The sequence below is a fragment of the Oculina patagonica genome, chromosome 1, assembly GCF_052425735.1.
Source record: "Oculina patagonica isolate OP01 chromosome 1, crgOcupat, whole genome shotgun sequence".
NCBI lineage: Eukaryota > Metazoa > Cnidaria > Anthozoa > Scleractinia > Oculinidae > Oculina > Oculina patagonica.
Window position 1 is genome coordinate 13,917,772 of NC_135758.1, and position 18,937 is coordinate 13,936,708.

Genomic DNA, 18,937 nt, shown 5'->3' on the forward strand with positions numbered 1-18,937 from the left:
AGGCGACCAGCCTGACCAAGGTGATGTGGAAGGAAGCGAAGTCAGTGAAGATGATGGATACTATGTCTTCAGTGCCTCAGATGGTGAGTCAAACACTTTACCCTCTTATGATTGAAAGTGAACCTGTCAATGTCATCATAGACTCAGGTGCTACCTGCAACTTAATGTCTGAGCAAGTGTTTGATAAAGTGTCCAAAGGAAAGCTAGAATTGTTAGAGACTGACGGGAAAGTTTATGCTTATGCATCTCAGCAGCCATTAAAGCTTAGTGGAAAATGCATGTTGAACATTTGTGTACCTAATACGTTGTATTAGCTGAGTTCTTCGTAATGCCAGGCACCGCAGACACATTGCTGGGCAGAAGCTCTTCTGAAGAATTAGGTATCCTGAAAGTAGGTGTTTCTGTGATTTCAAAGATGTTACTGATAAGAAGGCTGCCCTAAAGGCAAAGTACCCTCAAGTGTTTACTGGTCTTGGAAAATTGAAAAATTTCCAATTAAAACTGCATGTAGATGAAAGTGTCACCTCAGTTGCTCAAGCTATGCGAAGAATTCTGTTCAGCAGAAAACAAAAGGTTGTTGACAAACTAGAGGAACTTGATGTGATAGAGAAAGTGAACGGTCCAACAAGTTGGATTAACCCCCTTGTTAGTGTCGAAAAGCCAAATGGTGATGTTCGCATATGCTTAGACATGAGGCAGGCCAATCGAGCGATACTAAGAGAAAAACACCATGTGCCTACCATTGAAGAGACACTGCAAGAAATTTCAGGGGCAAAAGTGTTCTCCAAGTTAGATTTGAACATGGCATTTTACCAAGTAGAACTTGCTCCAGAGTCAAGAGACATTACCACTTTTGCAGGACCTAATGGTCTTTACCGCTACAAGCGTCTGATATTTGGTGTCAATATGGCCGCTGAGAAGGTCCAACACATCATGTGGCAGGTACTCAAAGATTGCCCTGGCGCTCACAATATTCATGATGATATCTGTGTAGCTGGCGCTTCTGAAGAAGAACACGATGAAAGGTTGAATCAGGTCATGAAGAAATTAGAAGGGAGTGGCTTTACACTGAATTACAACAAGTGCCAGATCGGTGTGAGTAGCATGGAGTACCTTGGTAACGTGTTAACTGCCGAAGGATTACAAGTATCCGGTGACAAAGTTGAAGCTATCGTGCAAGTGCCAAGACCAAAGGACCAGTCAGAGCTGCAAAGCTTCCTTGGTTTGGCACAATATTGTTCAAGGTTCATTCCAAGCTTCACAATCATTGCCACCCCGCTGTGGGATCTGACCAAATCACATGCCAAATGGAAATGGGGCACTGCTGAAGAAAAGGCTTTCCAAACAGTCAAAATGCAGCTGACGCAGGCACCCGTCATGGCATTCTTCAAACAAGGAGCGGAGACCCGTGTCACCACAGACGCCTCACCAGTAGGTATCGGAGCTGTCTTGGAACAAAAGCAAGAGGATGGCCTGTACAGACCTGTACACTATGCTAGCCGAAAACTAACTCCACCCGAAAGCAGATATTCTCAGTTTGAGAGGGAGGCACTGGCGGTGAAGTGGGGCTGTGAGAAGTTCTTCCTGTACATCCATGGCAATGAGTTTGAAATTTGCACTGACCATAAGCTGCTGGTCACTGTATTTGGTCCACATTCAAAAGCATCTTCAGTTCAAGTTTAGCATCAGACACATCCCTGGCAGAGAAAACGCCGCTGACACATCGAGCAGATTGCCAGTAGATAGTACTTCTGATGCAGCTATCAAGCAGACAGAAGAATATGCACGCAGCATAGTCGCTGATGCCATACCTGCAGCATTAGCACCTCGCCAAGTTGAGAGAGAATCAGAGCAAGACCCTACCCTGCAACTGGTTCGCCATGTCATAACTTCTGGTGATTGGTCAAACCTCCAAGGAACAACCTACAAGGCCGTTAGAGATGAACTTTGGATTATTTATATTTATGTAATATTTCTTTTTATTTATTTAATTCAATTCTCGTATATGTATTTTTTTTTTCATTTATTCAGTTTAATATGTCTATATTTATATAATTTGTTTATATTCATTCAATTTAATCTGTGTATTTTCATTTAATTCAACCCCTCATTTTATTTAAACTCGAGGACTGGGGCACACTATGAGATCAGGAGGAAGGAATGGGGCCAAGATCGTCTTCACTCATGCCATTCTCGTCCCAATATTTGGCTCTCAAAGGCGATGACTGATAAAATATCTGAGGCGGCAGGTCTGCTAAGGCGAGCCTCGGATATGTTGCTAACACTGGATTCGAAAAATTCGAATTCAAACTCCCGATCTGCATCACCACTGTCAGCTCCATCAGTTTGAACACAATCACAAGGTCCACTGCTCCACAGTGTTGTTGAAAGCATTACCAGAGCAAGAAACATGATGGAGAGGAGTCAAGATGGCGGAGGCCTCGGATAAGCGAAGGACTTCGATCTGTTTCCCAGATTCTGCGAGGACCAAAAGGTAAACAGAAGCGAGCTGTGCAGATTAAAGGTGTCAAAGAAAAACCATTCCAATTTGCCCTGCTAAGCTGTAAGGACGATGATGCAGAGGACGATGTTTGTCCCTTTTTGAAGAAAGACATTCATAATAATAACGATAAAAGCTTTATTTAACCTGGAAAGAAATCCATCAGCATTTATAAAAAATGCTGGTCTTAACAAGATGTCCAGTAATAAAATCTAAGATTAAAATTACAATACATATAATTTACCTAAAATTTACTTTTAAAATATATCAACATGCATTGGTATAAAAAAACTAGACTGAGCATTTATGATTCTTAATGTCAATTTCTTTCATTATGTGAATTTATTCAATTCACATTATTATCGAAAGGGGCATAGTGACACTTGGTGAACAAGATAGGGAGGTCCAGATCAGAGAAAAGATTGCATCATCCCTTAAAGAAAAGTATAGTATTATCGGACCAAACGAATTCGAATTCGTAAAAGTCACTCAAAAGAAAAGCAGTGTCCTGCATCTAAGCAAAGGGACAGAGAATAACTATGATGTAGTGAGGAAAATGGTGGGGCGAAGTCTTTTGTATATGAGAATAAAACTGAGATTTGAATTTGTGCTTAATGAGTAACTGCATACCTCATATTCAGACCCTGAGTCTCTGCAAAAAATAACTGGTACAGCCTAGAACCTCTGGCATTGTCCCTGGCACCTCTGACAACTTGGATGGGACCCCTGGCATCTCTGGCCTCATAAACATCTCTGGCTCCACTGAAAGCGCCTCCGGTATCATCCCTGACACGTCTGACAACTTGGACGGCACCCCTGGCATCTCTGGCGTTTTGGACACCTCTGGCATTATCCCCATCCCTGGCACCTCTGGTATCGTCCCTGGCACTTCTGACAACTCGTGTGGCACTACTGTGATCTCTGGTACCTCTGGCATCCCTAGCACCCCTGTACAGCATGGGAAAGAGCGGGAATTGGAAAGTGCACAGGTCTTCTTTTGCCAGGTTGTAAATGAGTTCCCATCAAACATCGCATAACCAACAGAGATGCTAAGATATCTGCAGAAGAAAAGTGTCACTGGGCGACCATTAGATGCAGATATGTAACTGAGTCATTCGAAATCCTTGAAGGAGAGACCAATTACATAACTGTAGAATAAGAGAACATTCTCGAAACCACATTTGAGGAATTAAAGCATGTTACTGATCCAAGGGTCACCTTTGAAGTTCAATTTATAGCGAGCAAGCTGTTGACACTGGTGGACCTCGCAAGGAGTGGATTAGACTATGCAATCAGAATATCAAGGACACTTACTTTGATAATAGCCTTAAAGAGCACCTGTTAAAACCTTCACTGTTGAAGCCTTCCTCATCCGCCATATTGCTTCTTTCCCAGTCCTTCCTTCTTCTGATCCGATGGCTTGCCCCAGTCTCCGAGTTTAAATAAAATGAGGGATTGAATTAAATGAATATAAACAGATTAAATAAATATAGACAGATTAAATTAAATAAGTGAAAAGTGTTTACATACATATACGAGGATTGAATTGGATAAATATAAAAAATATTACATAAACATAAATACTGAATTAAATAAATATAAAAATATTAAATAAATATAAATATTAAATTGAATGAATATAAAAATATTACAAATAAAAACGTTACTCTGGTTAAAGAGTAACAAAAAACTATTCCATCTTCTGTTGATCAACAGTCAAAGGAAATGCAACATGTGACCGCGGCACTCAGGGCGAATGGCTACCCGAAGCCATTTGTGATTGATGTTAGCAAACCGAAACGACCTTCTCAACAAACGCCTGCAACTGCACCTGATGACAAAAAGGTTTCTGCATTTTGCCGTACATCAAGGGTACTACGGAACCAATCAAGCGAATTTTAAGCAATTATAATATCAAAGTTGCTTTAAAACCACACCAAACCATCAGCAATTTGTTTCCCAAACCAAAAGATCCAGTGTCAAAAGATCAGACTCGTGGCGCAATTTATTCAATTCCCTGCCAAGTTTGTGACAAAAGCTACATCGGAGAAACGAAACGAAAATTTTCCACCCGACTCAAAGAGCATCAAAAAGCAGTTGAAAACAAACACTCACACAAGTCAGCTTTAGCGGAACATTGTTTTCATTCTGGCCACACCATCTCTTGGGAATCGTCAAAGATCCTACGTACAAGCACAAATTGGCACAAAAGACGTATTTTGGAGGCTTGGGAAATAAACACTTGCAAGAATCCGCTAAACCGCGATGACGGCATGCTTTTACCGCACGAATTTCTAAATTTAGCCTTTAGGGACAAACATTAGCTCTCGATTTGCATATTATATAAGAACGTGCTTTTTGTTATTCACTTATCACTTTCCCCTGATGAAGGCTTTAGTTTAAGCCGAAACGTTGGGACATTGCGGATATTTTATGAACATTTTTACAACAAATTTTTAACCAGAGTAACGTTTTTATTTCTTAATGAATCAACCACCTGGTTACAGGTCCATTTTTAAAATATTACAAATATTAAAATATTAAATTGAATAAATATAAAAATATTTATTATTGCTACAGTCGGCTTGCCATAATGGCCTCAGCAGATGTTGAGTTATAATGGAACAAATTTTGTAGGGGCGTCAAATGAGCTAAAGGACTTAATCTCAGCAATTGACCAATACAAGATGCAGCAGATGACCTCTAAGAAGGGTGTGACATGGAAACTGAATCCACCAGATGGGCCACATTTCGGTGGAGTCTTTGAGTCAATGATTAAGTCAGCTAAAGGTGCAATCGCTGCAGTACGCCGTGATGGAGGAAATGATGAGGAGTTGGAGACCATTCATATCAGAGTAGAAAGACTACTCAACCTGAGGCCTCTTACAACTGTAAGTGATGACCCAAATGACAACCTGGTATTGATTCCGAGCCATTTTCTGATTGGGCATATGGGAGGTGATTTTGTGCCTGAGAGTGTCAACAGCACACCTTGTCCAAGTGGTGGATGTACGGGTCAAGGACAAGGTTTAATAATGACTTGTTCGAATTTCAGACCCCTCTGCAATTCGGGAGGGGAGGATTGTTGTGACCATTTTTTGTGCAATGTAATTTAGGATTGTCTGACATCTGGGGACTGACTATTCAATAACTCGGTCCCATGTGACCTTGTGCGAGGACGAAGTTGAAATCGGTAGTCAATCGAAGTTGTAATCGAATGTCTGTAGTTTTTCCTAAGTTTATACTCAATAAATTTGTTGTGTTATATCAAGCTGGTATCGAAATCACCAACAGGACTTTTAATACACTTTGTGCAGAAAGATTCAGTCATCCTTACAGAGTGTCTTCAGATAATATCGCAGATATAGTGAGAAGAGTGGTTGGTGCTTTTGGAAGTCTTCTATCTAATCCTTCAAATGAAAGTTGGAGCGCTAATAGCAGTGGATCTAGTGCTGGGCCTTCTTATGTTGATAGCCAACACAAGCTTCATGGTAGGTTTGGCATTCCAAGTGCTTTAACAGCATCTTTATCCGTGTCAAGTGATCGGTTCATCCCTTAAAAAAGGGGAAAAGGAGAGCACGAAGTCGTTATAAAGGATGTTTGGTTGTTACCCAACCCTGAATGGACGAACGTTCCAAGACGCTTATAAAGGAAATGCTGGTGTGTCAAAACATTTACAAAGATGTTTGGAGCATGGACTAATCTTGGTTGGAGGAAATGCTGAGAGGAAAAATTCAAGTACTATTTGGAGACTGGCTTAAAAGAGGAAATGAGTAAGTGTGAGGGTCAGTACTCATAATCCCCTGAGTTTTGTACTCCCATAAGCCCACGTGACACTGGAAAAGAAGAAAGCACATGGTTGAAAGGTTTGTCTGTTTACTGACTTTTAATTCGCTGTTTTCTGTTCGAGGACCTGTTGTGAAGCCTTTATCGGCGATTGAGTAACAAAATTGGTGTTTCCGGCAGTTCAGCTAAGAGATGGTGGAGGAGCTTTAGGTGACAATTCATATGGAGCTTTGCAAGGCAAGCAACGAAAACACCACGGTGACAAAACATTTAATGATAAATGACAAGGAATTAAAGGATAAAACAAAGGTTTCCATCATCAGTAAAATCGCTTATGTTATCGAGGAAGAATTGGCAAGTATGCGTGGAGAAGATATTGTGATATCTTTGCCTTGGTTCCATCTACCATGGTGAAGCATGACAGTCTTTGAAATTTAGCAGAAAAGCTGCAATTTTGGCAACAGGACTTAACTACACCGCCCTCTCTTCTTTCTGAGTTAACTAAGAAATGAGAACACTTTTGCAAACAGTGCACACCAAACTTTACTGCAACGGGGAATTGTTGTAGAGTGTGTAAAATATGATGACAAAGGTTGTGTATCCGAACATAGGAGTTCTGTTTCTGTTAGTTTTGCTGAAGCTGAGCGTTCGTTCTCAGGCCTTCAATGCATCAAGTCTAGGACCTGCACTCACATTTTTGACCCCCATATGACAACCGGAAGCCCAATTATTTTCTTCTTTTGTGTGATGTCGACTGTTTGTCCATAGCATCAAGTTACAAATAAACTCATTGGAGGAGGTGAAAACACACCAAAATTGTCTGCTGGTTGCCATCTGTGGCTCATAAACATTAAAGGGGGCTCAATACTGGCTATCTGCAGGTAAAGATGAAAGATGAAGACAGAGAGAAAGCTGCTATAACCATGCCCTTTGGCTTGATTGAGTTTAATAGGATGGCATTCGGTTTGAAAAACGCCCCAGCCTCGTTTCAGCGCCTAATGGAAAGATGCTTGGCAGGACTGAACCTCAGAATGTGTTTAGCACTCTTTCATTTTAGCTTCGGTGCAGGGCAAGCATTTAAGCATTTTCTTCTGCGAGTATTTTTTACACAGGAGAACTACACGGCCAGAATTCCCCTCTTTCTCTTTTCCAACAGACGAAGAGAAGAGCTGCACGTTGACCCAAAGGACAACCAGATAAGTAGGCTGTGTTTATTAGTTTTAATTGCCACTGCATTACCGTTGCTCGAGTCACATGGCAGCTGCGAACCCGAAACCCGAAACCGATTGGCTGCCCATCTCCTACTTCTATAAAAAATCCGTACTGTTACTTATGAACAAAGTATATTATGAAACAACGACCCAATCAATATGCGAACTGTTTTCTAAAAGAGTAGCTTCTAGATCTTCTCGTTTTCCTAACCAATTTAACATCATTAGATTTAAATCGGAGACTGGCAGAAACACCCTACAATACAGAGGTCCTGTAATCTGGAATTTTGTAAATAGATTAGTTAAAGTACCAGATAATTCTTATTCTTTTAAACAAATTTTACATAAACATGTTAAAATTATAGACAATTTTTCATTTGACAAGGGGGCAACAGTAGTCGCTAATAAAAAGGATGATTTAATATATTTTTAATTTTTAATCTATTATATTTTTAATGATGTATGTAAATTTCTATTCTTTTTATCTTAGTGTTAGTTAGTGTGCTAGTATTAAATTTATAAATGTAATTCTTAATTTTTAGTATAGTAGGTCCACATCAGCCCTTTGGCTGCCTTTTTACCCAACCTACTCATCAAATAAAGTATGTATGTATGTAACCACGTATGCTTGTATTAGGGCATTCATTTGTATGCAGATTGGAAGATTTTGCGGCCCAAAACCACTCCAACGGATCTTATGACCTCAACGTAGGACTGGCATAGGTCTGTTCGGTAGTTTTTCATGGGATCGGAGGGCGAACAGTGGACAAAACAATCAAGTATGATTTCGATGAAATTCGCAGTGCTACCCCCCACATTAATATCCTCGAACTTGGATCGAATGATCTTTGTGACAAAGACGACGACCCCGAGACTATCGCGCTTTCCATAGTCGCTCTAACAGAGATTTTACTCAAAGACCTGAAATTGTGATTTATAATTGTTTGTGAAGCCATCGCACGACAGAATGAGCCTTTCAGTGGATATAACGAAAAGGTCACCCAAAGGAATGATCACCTGAAGGAATTATTACCTGGAGTATCAGTCACGAAGTGTTAGCAGCATCGTGGTTTGATTCAGCTGACGAATAATGCAGTATACCCACCCGAGGGCATTCACTTAAACCATATGGAAAACAAGGCCCTTTACCGTAGCTATAGGGGTGCCATTTTGTGGGCACTGTCCCAGGTTCAAAAGGGTTAATACCAATGTTAGGATTTTCAGTATAAATTCTTCCTTTATAATTCGTGCTGCATAATTTAATATGGACTATACTTAATAGGATACCAGGCACCATGTGCTTTGTTGCAGCCATTTGTTATTATTGGCCACCAGGCAGTTATTTGTTTTAGCCAAAACTTTTTTTGGGGCCCTTATTGCCACCACACGTTTGTTTGGATTCGGCGAGAGCAATACTGCTCTGGGCCATTCATGTACCAGTTATGCTGTTGCATCATTAGTATGCCTATTACATCCTTGTGGTGTGATAGAATTTAATGGGCCATATGGTTATGTCGTCCTATCTTGTAGTTGTGTGGTTCAAGGGCACCAATTCTAAGCTACTTAAGCAGAGTAGCCAAGAGGCGTCGATTGGTAGGCAATACACCTTCAGAAACGCCGGGGCACCCGCACCCATCATTCCTTCAACCGATCCAGTCAGGGTCCCAGGATATCTCCCATGCAGTACTGGTGCCAATGCAGTCAGTCCTTACCCAGGAAACTCTGGCAACTCTTTCAAATACAATCACAGCAGCGGTAGCTAGCGCCTTGCAGAATGTTGCCCAAGCTCCATCATCTGCCTCAGCAGCAATACCAGTGGTGCAGTTCATTCCTGATCCTCCACAGGGGTCTGGTACAGCAGTCCATGGGAGTTCCGACATAGCAGAAACCACTCCCCCTACTGGCAATGCAGACCAATCAGTTCAACACACTGTTGACACAGCAGTCCAGCAAGTAATGGGTTCATTATTACCCTGTGCAGTAACCTCACCATCATGGTCTTTGCTGTATTGATTCTGAGGCCTGTTATTTTTGCATATCGTTACAGGTTGCTGACTTTAGCCTGAATATGCCTTCCACTGCTTGAGATCTGGGCTAGGTCGTCGGAAGAGGTGTCAAAATTTGTTTATCTAGGAGGAACAGTGACCCAGGAAGGGGGTTTAGACGAAGACATCAAAAGCAGACTTGGAAAAGCCAGAGCAGCATTCAGCAAGCTTAGAAACATATGGAAGAGCAGCCAGCTGAAACTAAAAACTAAGCTGAAGATATTTAAGTTCAATGTTGTATCTGTCCTGTTATACGGATGTGAAACTTGGCGTATGACTAAACAAGATGCGACCAAGCTGGACGTATTTCTGCATAAAAGTCTGAGAAAGATTTTGAAGGATCTATTGGCCTATGAAAATATCAAACGAGGAGATTCGAAATCGAGCTAACATCAACACCATTAGTGAGCAAATCTTCCGGCGGTGCTGGAAGTTCATCGGCCACATCCTCAGAATGGATCCAAGCAAACATCCCAAAACGGCATTTACATGGGCCCCAGAGGGAAGGCGAAGTCGTGGTAGACCGAGGGAGACTTGGCGAAGAACTGCCAAAAGAGAAAGAGCGGCTTTGGGTTTCGGTTCGTGGAACGAGGCAGCAGTGGCTGCCCGCGACCGTGCAGCAGGGCGGAGGAGAATGTCCGGCCCTATGCCCACTTAGGGCGTTGGCCATAAGTCAAGTAAGTCAGCAGTAACCTCACCACTAAGTAAGAACACTTTTTTGTCAGCGGCTGTTTCACTAACACACCAAGTGCCCAATAAGGTTAAAAAACTGATATGGGCTAATGAATATGTCGCCATATATGCTGAAAAGGCCCCCCATGATAGCCAGCCCTGATGAAATATGGCTCCGTAATCCGAGAGCTGGCTTTGCAGGGAGCAAATTAAAAGTTCTACGACGAGAACTTTCGTAGTATTAGACAGAGCCAAGGGGCACCATGGGACCAGATTCACCCTGAGTTATGGTTGAGGTCACATTATTTTCGTGCCAAAGCAAATACCCAAGGGGGAAAAAGTAAGCAAACAGGGCAATACATTCCCAAAGGGTTCTGTTATAAATTTCATAGGGGAATTGAATGCAATGGGTGTTCCTTCAAGCACCGATGTTTCCGGTGTGAGAGCAGCCACCCCATTTCCAAACGCCGGCAAGCTCCCAAATCGCCAACGGGGAATACAGGATCTAAACCAACCCCACCCTTTTACAACCGGGTCGCTTCCAACAGCAATCCTCCCATCCGAAGCACTCCCAGCCCCAGTCAAGGCTAAGATTTTAGCAGCATACTTAGATGGTTATAATGAAAATTCTCGTAAACATTTATTATCTGGCTTTTCACATGGTTTTCAAGGGCTCTTGGAGGGCAGTTATTCTAACAATCTTTTTTCTGCGTCTGAGCACTTGAATATTGTTGATTTCAAGTTAGCTAAAGAAATTCAAGCAGGTCGTATAATGGGACCATTTGCTACACCCCCATTGCATAATCTCAAAATATCTCCCTTAGGAGTGAATTTCCTAAGAAAGTTCCAGGTGAATTTAGAATGATTCACAATCTTTCATTCCCCTTTGGAGCTTCAGTTAATGACTTTATCCCTCCAGAGTTCTGCTCAGTACATTATGCTACAGTCAATGACGCAATTAGGATTATCAAACGTTTAGGCGCAGGCTGTACTCTGGCCAAGACGGACGTTAGGAGTGCTTTCCGCATCATCCCAGTTAACCCTTTAGATTACCAACTACTGCCAATGCAATGGAAAGGTAGATACTATGTAGACGGCTGTCTCCCCATGGGTTGTGCTAGTTCTTGTAAGACCTTTGAAGCTCTCAGCACCGCAATGGAGTGGATAGCGCGAAACAAATTAGCGATTTCCAACATCCTACATATTTTAGATGACTTTCTTATTCTGATACATCCCACGATGCTTGCGGTGCTGCCCTCCAATGGTTTTTACATTTTTGTGAGGACATTGGGGTTCCCATGGCTTCAGAAAAAAACTGAAGGCCCTAGTCAGGTATTGCAATTTGCTGGAATAGAGTTAGATTGTATAAATCTTGACGCCAGGCTTCCAATGGAAAAAGTCAGAAAAATCTTGGGGGCAATTCGCAGTATGTTGCCCAGAAAAAGAGTTAAACTGAAGGAGCTCCAATCGCTTATAGGTCTCCTGAACTTTTTATGCCCATGCTTGCAGTCGCACCCATGTAAGCTTCCTCAAGCATGGCGCAGAAATTTTGTGCAGGGGCCAAGAGTATCTGCGTTATGTTTATCTACTAGCATTGTTTAATATATTCCTAAAGACTGATGGTATTTAGTTAGTTGATGGCATTTAATGCTGAGCTGTTGTGCAGGGGCCAAGAGCCCAGGACATATGGGTTTTGTTTAGATAGATAGCTGCCGTATTAGGAGCATTTGTGCAGGGGCCAACTAAAAGGGCAAATAACTTTGCAAATAACTTTATTTTTTGAGCCTATGTAGTTCAGGCTTGGATCTGGAGAGACAGTAGTATGTTTTTAGAATAGAGTCGCTTAAGTGGAAGCATTTGTGCAGGGGCCAAATGTTTCGCAAATCATCCAGCTAATCTAAATATTTTAATAAGTGTAAGCTTTTGTGAAGTATTTCACAGTTTGTTGGTCAACCTTGTGTGCAGGGGCCACTGAGTTAGACTCAGCAGTCATGTTTCAGTGTTATTGGTTCGTTCCTGTTAAGTCACTGTGCATTGGGCTTCGGGTGGGCGGCCCTGTCTCGCTTGTATGATCCAGGCTTTGGCGTGTTTGCCCTCACCTTTACTTAGAAAAGGTTTTCATTTCCAGATCAATTGTAATTTGATATGAGATTATCAATAAACGGCCACTTAACTGAGTGGCCAAATTATGGCAAAATACTGTGTCAGTTTAGTTCCATTCCCAGCAAACTGAGCTCAGCCTTGGCAATGCACATTGAAAAGTACATTCGTTAGTAAGCAGGCAAGGGGCATAAATAAAATTTATAAAAAAAGCTGAGCTTGTTGCTAGAGTATTCAAAGCTTATGAACATATTGCACCCATAAAGTTCACTCAAAAACAGATCTACCGTCAGATCAAAGAATAATATGCACTAAGGTTGAAGTTAAATGAAATAAAGAGCGACCCCAACAACATACCGCATGACGCTTGAATTGATGACGTGAAACAGTGGCCAGAAATAGATGACGGTTAACTGTTTAGCTACAATTTGAGAACAAAAGCTGTTGATGTGTAATACATCGGAGAGTACAAGGATCAGAAAGCCTACTCGTATTGGATGAGTGGCTTTGTTGACACTGTGTTGTTTCCAAAATGCCCTGTAGGCAACAAACAAATGTTTCTTAAGGGGTGTGTGTCTTTCTCCCAGAAGCATCGTGATGACCCATACAAAGTATTTTTTTTATTAATTTAATTGCAACACACACAAAACACAAAACACAAAGTATGGATTTGTTTAAAGGGCATGAAGAGCGACTGCAGAATTGTCACTTCATGCTGTACATGCACTGCTGGTACTGCAGATGTCTGCAATCATGTTATTGCTTTGCTGTACAGAGTGAACTTTGCCTATAAGAAAGTATACATCTCCCCAGCTTCAGATCAAGAACCTTGTCTTTTGCAAAGACAAGAAAACTCACGAGGACAGTGCAAAAGATCAAGGGGCGAGTTTAAAGTTAAAGAACCAGTTTGACCCAAGGAAACCTCAAGACAAACAGTTGACCAATGAAAGAGTGTCAGTCTTGGTCACTAGCATTATGCAAAGTATTCCATCAGGTTGTGTGCTCTATTCCATAGAGCACACAAAAGATGATGGTTTTCCCGAAACCTCTCCCTCAGAAAGCCCTAACCTTTATGGCATCTGAGGAAATGAAAGGCAAGCCACTAGAGCTGACAGCTTCACTATTTCTCAAAGACTGCCAAATGACAAAAGACCAAGTTGCAAGAGTGGAAGTTGAAACCCGTGGCCAGAGCAAGAATGAGCTATGGCATCAGCAGTAGATTGGAAGAGTAACAGCTTCCAATTTCCACATGTTCCACACAAAGGCACAGACCATTCTCAACCGTAAAGCCAGTGACAAGAAACCGGTTTACAGTTCACTTGTGTCAAGCCTGCCTTAAATCAAGTGGGCAAATGCCCACGTGAAGGATGCAATCAAATCCTTTATGTCTCATGTTGCTTCACAACATGACGGTGGACTGCACGGCTTTAATCAGTGTGGATTGTTTATAAAGCCTGATTACCCCTACCCTGCTGCTTCCCCAGATGGCTTGTTTTACTGCAGATCAGGGGCCGCAGATTGGGGGGGTTGACTAGTGACTTGAAGTGGGGGGCTTTAGAGAGTCTTCTCTTAGAAAATCTACTTTTTTCGGAAATATTGGGGGGCTTAGTCCCACCCAGCTCCACGGTCACTTCTGCAGATGCCATGGCCTTTCAATTATTGAAGCAAAGTGCCCTTATTTAGTGAGAAATGGCAACCTTCATGTCAAGGAAACATATAACCGTGTTGACCTCCTTGAAGATTTTAATGGTAGACCTCGCCTAAAAAGCACTCACAAATATCATACCCAAATGCAGGCTCAGATGTGGTTTGTTGGTGCCACTCATGGTTATTTCATTGTTTGGACACAGGGTGAACCCCTTTTCTATGAACGAGTGGAACTTGACATTGAATTTTGTCTGAATGTTGCCAGCAATATTACACTGTTTTACAAGTCATTTGTATTCCATGTCTGCTGGGGTACAGGGACATTTTTGGGTGCCCAAGGTGCAGATAAGTAATTTTTGAGAAGGATGAAATCTGTGATTCTGCAAAAAAGAACAGCATCTTCTGTGACAGCTGCAGTACATGGTGGCACTTGCCATGTGCTGACCTCACCATGAGTGCTGCAAATGCATTGGATTCTTGGGTGTGCCAGTGCTGTCTGACAGATGCAGCAAACATCAATGACACTGACACTGAAGATGAACTTGAATTTAATCTGCTCAGGTATCAGAGCAAGGTGCTGCATCTGATGCCATGAATCATGTTTGCCTTGTTTGTTCAATGAAGAGTATCCCTGTTAATGGAGAGCATTTATGTACAATCTGCAAACAAGCTGTCCACGCTTGGTGTAGCAGAAAATATTACAAGCTCTGCAGATCTCATTTGTTGTTATTGCAGTTGAGATTAACCATAAAAGGCTGAACATTGTTTACCGTTGACTTACAAATTCTCCTAACTGATCTGTCCAGCTTCTTTGTAATAGGAGGATTTGTTTAAGTAACAATAAAAAACTGTAATTTCTTTGATGATATTTTCTTTTGTCTATATTTTGATAATTGTAAAAAATGCTGGTGTTTACATGCATGTATATAGGGGTGAAAAAAACAACAGATTGTTCGGATAAGAACTTTGCATAATTAAGCAAAAGCATCAAATGTAAAATGCAAGAAAAGTTAACAAGCCACTAGTTGGTCAATAATGCACTTTTTGTACCAAATTGCCTCACATTACTTGATCTGAAAGTAAGACTTCAGAGTTAGCTGAGTTTTTTCTTAATTTTGTTGAGTTTAATTAATCCATGGCCACTGAATCTTTTGATGGTTGAAATGTTCTCCATGTGATCAAATCTATACACACTCCCTGACACAATTTACATATAGTTACCTTCCAAGCTTACTTGGGTACTAGGCTGTGCCAGTATCTAATTATGAGCCCTGTTATTATCACACCCCCCCCCCCCCAACCAGCCCAGGTGCCTAACCATGTTAATCCACAAATACAAATAATATTATAAGAGACAGAGAGGTGACTTTTAGTTCCAGTTGACGTTATTGATGTTTGCTGTCAAGCCGTCATCCTTCGCACCAACATGGAAAGCTCCATTTTGGCGTTGCCTCTAAAACATGAGCAACTTTTCTCTATTAGCTTGTGCCAAACTTCTATTAAACACTATATTTTGCAATGTAATCTTTGTACAAGCATTTTCTTTCTTGTTGTTGACAATATTTCCTTCGGCATCATAACAAGCCTCTATTTTTATTCCTCCTAGGGTTTGAGCAAAAGATGGCGGCTTCAGTCTCTGCTGATGGAAAACCAAAGTAAGCCAAGCCTCTTAAGTCCATTTCAGCAAAATTTATTTTTTGTAAATCATTAAGTTGCCATAAATTTTTGCGATCAGCAAATAATCAAATTGTTGTTTTCTGCTTTTAGGGCTAGGGAATGGACTGTAGATCATCATGTTGTTTTGCTTCAAGAAATGATCGCGAGTTATTGGTTTACTTTCAAGAAAGGAGGTGTCGCCAGGGGAGAAAGGTGGAAAGCCATCACAGAAAAGTTAAATCAAGTCAAGGCACCTACATTTCATGTTAAAGATAAGAGGGCTGTAAGAGACCATTGGGCTCTACTTCAGTACAAGTACAAAACCAAGATGCATGAGGAATTAGCTACAAGCGGAATATAACAGTGGATGAGATGTCTGAAATAGATGTCTTAAGGTATCACGGAAGGAAAATTGGCGTTTTCGTTCCAAGTGAAATTGTGTGCAAACCATCAATGGTAACCCCAATAATTTTCTGTATTTTCTGAAAGCTTATTGAATAAAGATTGTAATTTTGGATTTTGTTTTGATCATATAGACCAAAATAAGCAACGTCAGCATTTTGTTTGCAATTATGATGTTGCGCAACTTTAGGTTTATTTGAGAACACATTTACATGAGAGTCAAAACTTTTATGTGGAATTTGATCTACAGATATTGGTCTAAAAAACGGTGTCTCAGATTTTTCTCTTCTTGCTCCATTAATTTTTTATGAATTTTTAAACTTTAAAATGGAGTTTTTAGGGCTTCTTTAAGGTTAAAAATTCATAAAAAATTAATGGAGCAAGAAAAGAAAAATCTGAGACACCGTTTTTTAGACCAATATATGTAGATCAAATTCCACATAAAAGTTTAGGCCCTCATGTAAATGTGTTCTCAAATAAACCTAAAGTTGCGCAACATCATAATTGCAAACCAAGTGCTGACGTTGCTTATTATGGTCTATATGATGCAAACAAATGCACAATTAGAATCTTTGTTCAATAATCTTTCAGAAAATATATACTTTATTGGGGTTACCATTGATGGTTTGCACACAATTTCACTTGGAACGAAAATGCCTATTTTCCTTCCGTGATACCTTAATTGAGGAGCTTGTGGCGAAAGAAGACATCTTTAGCAAACTTAAAGAGGACCAGTCAAAAAAGCAAAAAGAAGGTAAAAGAAAGGCGGAGGACAAAAGGCACAAAGCCTTAGAGCAATACAGCGAAACAAAAAAGGGCAAGTCAACACAGAATGGGGATGAATGCGAGGAGAAACCAAAGCGCAAAAGACGAAGTGCACGAACCAAACCACTGATTGAATTCATGCAAGAGAGAGCCAAAACTGAGCAAGATTTACAACAACAAGAGATAGATCTAAGACGAGTATAGCATGAGCGAAATCAGCAAGTGATGGCACCTGTCTTGCAGCAGCAACAACAAACAACACAAGCTATTCAGTCAGTCATCCAAATAGTTATTGACAAGTAAGAGTTGAAACTCCAACCTTGCACTTTTGAGTTAATTTATTCCAACACACTGTAAGCTTTACAGGTGTGAGTACATCTGTATGTATGCACCTGTGAAATATTTATTCACTTTAACAAAAGGCAGGTATTTTGGAATGCTGTCTATCTTATTCACCTGTGTTTGTGAAATATTTTTTCATAATGAAACTGTTTTAATTTGCTGTTTTAAAAGTAGTTTTCTCTGGGTTTGTGTACTTGTCATAATAAACTGAACATCAACAGTCAGGATAATATCAACAGTAATCTTGCTAAACAAGTTCATTGCACATACGATTTTCAAGCAAAAGTTGTTAAAGTTTAATTATTAATTTGTGTCTTTAATATGCTTGATTACTGTTACTGTTTTACAACTTCTGAATAACTTTAAACGTCTTAAATTATAAAAAAAGGTTTTGACTGACAGTCAGAATTCTCAGCTTGTAAGATTTACTGATTGATTGTTAATATGCATGAGTGGCCAGCAAGGAGAATAGTAAATACATTTTTGTTTAATGAACATGGGTTCTTCTTTTGTTCTGTTTACCTTTTTAATTCACCTAAAATATAACTGCAATGAAGGGGGGTCCAGAGCGAAAAATTCTGAGGTTGTTTCTATATAAGCAGGTAAAAGCATTATTTAGTAGTGTGCACACACAAGATACATTTTCCCCACGCTGCTCATTCCAATTTTCAGATTTTTCTTAAAATCCAAAAATTTGAAATCATTGATGATGTCTCCAAATAACCACTCAACAGTTACTTTCATGTAATTCATTTCTAAATTGTACTGCTCCATCATCGGTGTTTGGACACTGTGGCGAAATGGTGCCTGCAGGTGTACTCGCAGTGAATACGGGGTCACCATAAGCACTCATGGGCTGGCCTGTTGAGGAAAAAGCATTTCTTTCCAATTCTGGGAGAAGGATGGAGTCCTCCAACATGTTTGCATTGTGTTTTCTTCCTTTTGCATACCAAAAGAAAACGTTAAGGTTAACAATTGAGAACGCATGTAGCTTATTTTTTTATGGAATCCTTGACAACATAACTTACCAACAGGCCCATACATATTTCCAATAAGCCCATTTGGAAGGGCAACCCATTGAAACTTCAGTGAATGTACATGTTAATGACCATTGTATACAACTGTTTGGTGTTGGCCAGGGCGAGTTATGGGCCTGACAGTTCCATCAATGAATCAAAAGCAGTTGTCTAGTGGTGTAACATTGCTGGACTCAGGATATCAAAATTCCACCATGACTTTCGATGACCATGGGTGACAACAATATGATCCATCACTGTGTTTGTAATCATCCTTATTTCGGGTACTGGTCTCGCCAAAAAATGAATCATGTCTGAATAGCGGCATGGATGCGAAAAGCACTTCTGAAGCATGTAAAGTCCAGCTCTTTTTACTACTGATTTGGGATTTAGGTTCCATGTGTCGGCTACTTCTGTCAGCAGTATTTTTATTAAATGGGTTAAGCTCATGTGTAAAGAGCTGTCAGTGTTAATTGTACAGCGTAGTCGTCAACAGGTCAAGAAAACTCTCTCGTTGTGTTTTAGGTAGCTGTACTCCAAGGTAAGATGTATTATTGACTGCTTTAAGTGCTTCACAGAAACCCCCAGTGGACTTGATTTGGCAGCAACCCTATGGAGTGAATACAAGCATCACTACACATTCAAAGTGCTGCTTGCAATAACTCCAAATGGAACTATTTCATATGTCTCACCATGTTATGGAGAAGGGCATCTGATACTTTTGTGTTGAGAAACTGGATTTTTGAACATGATTGAACCCTATGATGAAGTCATCATGGCAGACAGAGGATTTAA

General features: G+C 40.6%; 2 protein-coding genes, 1 long non-coding RNA gene and 1 pseudogene across 4 annotated transcripts in view; 2 read left to right on the forward strand and 2 right to left on the reverse strand.

Moving 5' to 3' along the window:
• Window positions 1–18,937, reverse strand: part of LOC144657849 (sulfotransferase 1B1-like) — a 127,428-nt gene that overhangs the window by 54,759 nt on the left and 53,732 nt on the right. The window lies entirely within an intron of this gene.
• Window positions 9,071–10,334, reverse strand: LOC144657878 (uncharacterized). Its single transcript, XR_013571624.1, has 2 exons — window positions 10,236–10,334; window positions 9,071–9,482 (listed from the first exon to the last, which is right to left on the reverse strand). It is a non-coding gene; the product is annotated as an uncharacterized LOC144657878 (long non-coding RNA).
• LOC144636679 (uncharacterized) lies at window positions 13,641–14,689 on the forward strand. Its single transcript, XM_078495872.1, has 2 exons — window positions 13,641–13,827; window positions 13,934–14,689. The coding sequence occupies exons 1-2, from the start codon at window positions 13,699–13,701 to the stop codon at window positions 14,312–14,314; spliced, it is 510 nt and encodes a 169-aa protein (XP_078351998.1). The 5' UTR covers window positions 13,641–13,698; the 3' UTR covers window positions 14,315–14,689.
• Window positions 15,582–17,087, forward strand: LOC144657869 (uncharacterized; annotated as a pseudogene).

What these genes read in the sequence shown, in the direction of transcription:
- LOC144636679 (XM_078495872.1), top strand. Translation starts at nt 13,699, where the DNA reads ATGTCTCATGTTGCTTCACAACATGACGGTGGACTGCACGGCTTTAAT. An exon ending in TTTACTGCAGATCAGGGGCC is followed by an intron (nt 13,828 to 13,933) that starts GCAGATTGGGGG and finishes AGTCCCACCCAG; the next exon opens with CTCCACGGTCACTTCTGCAG.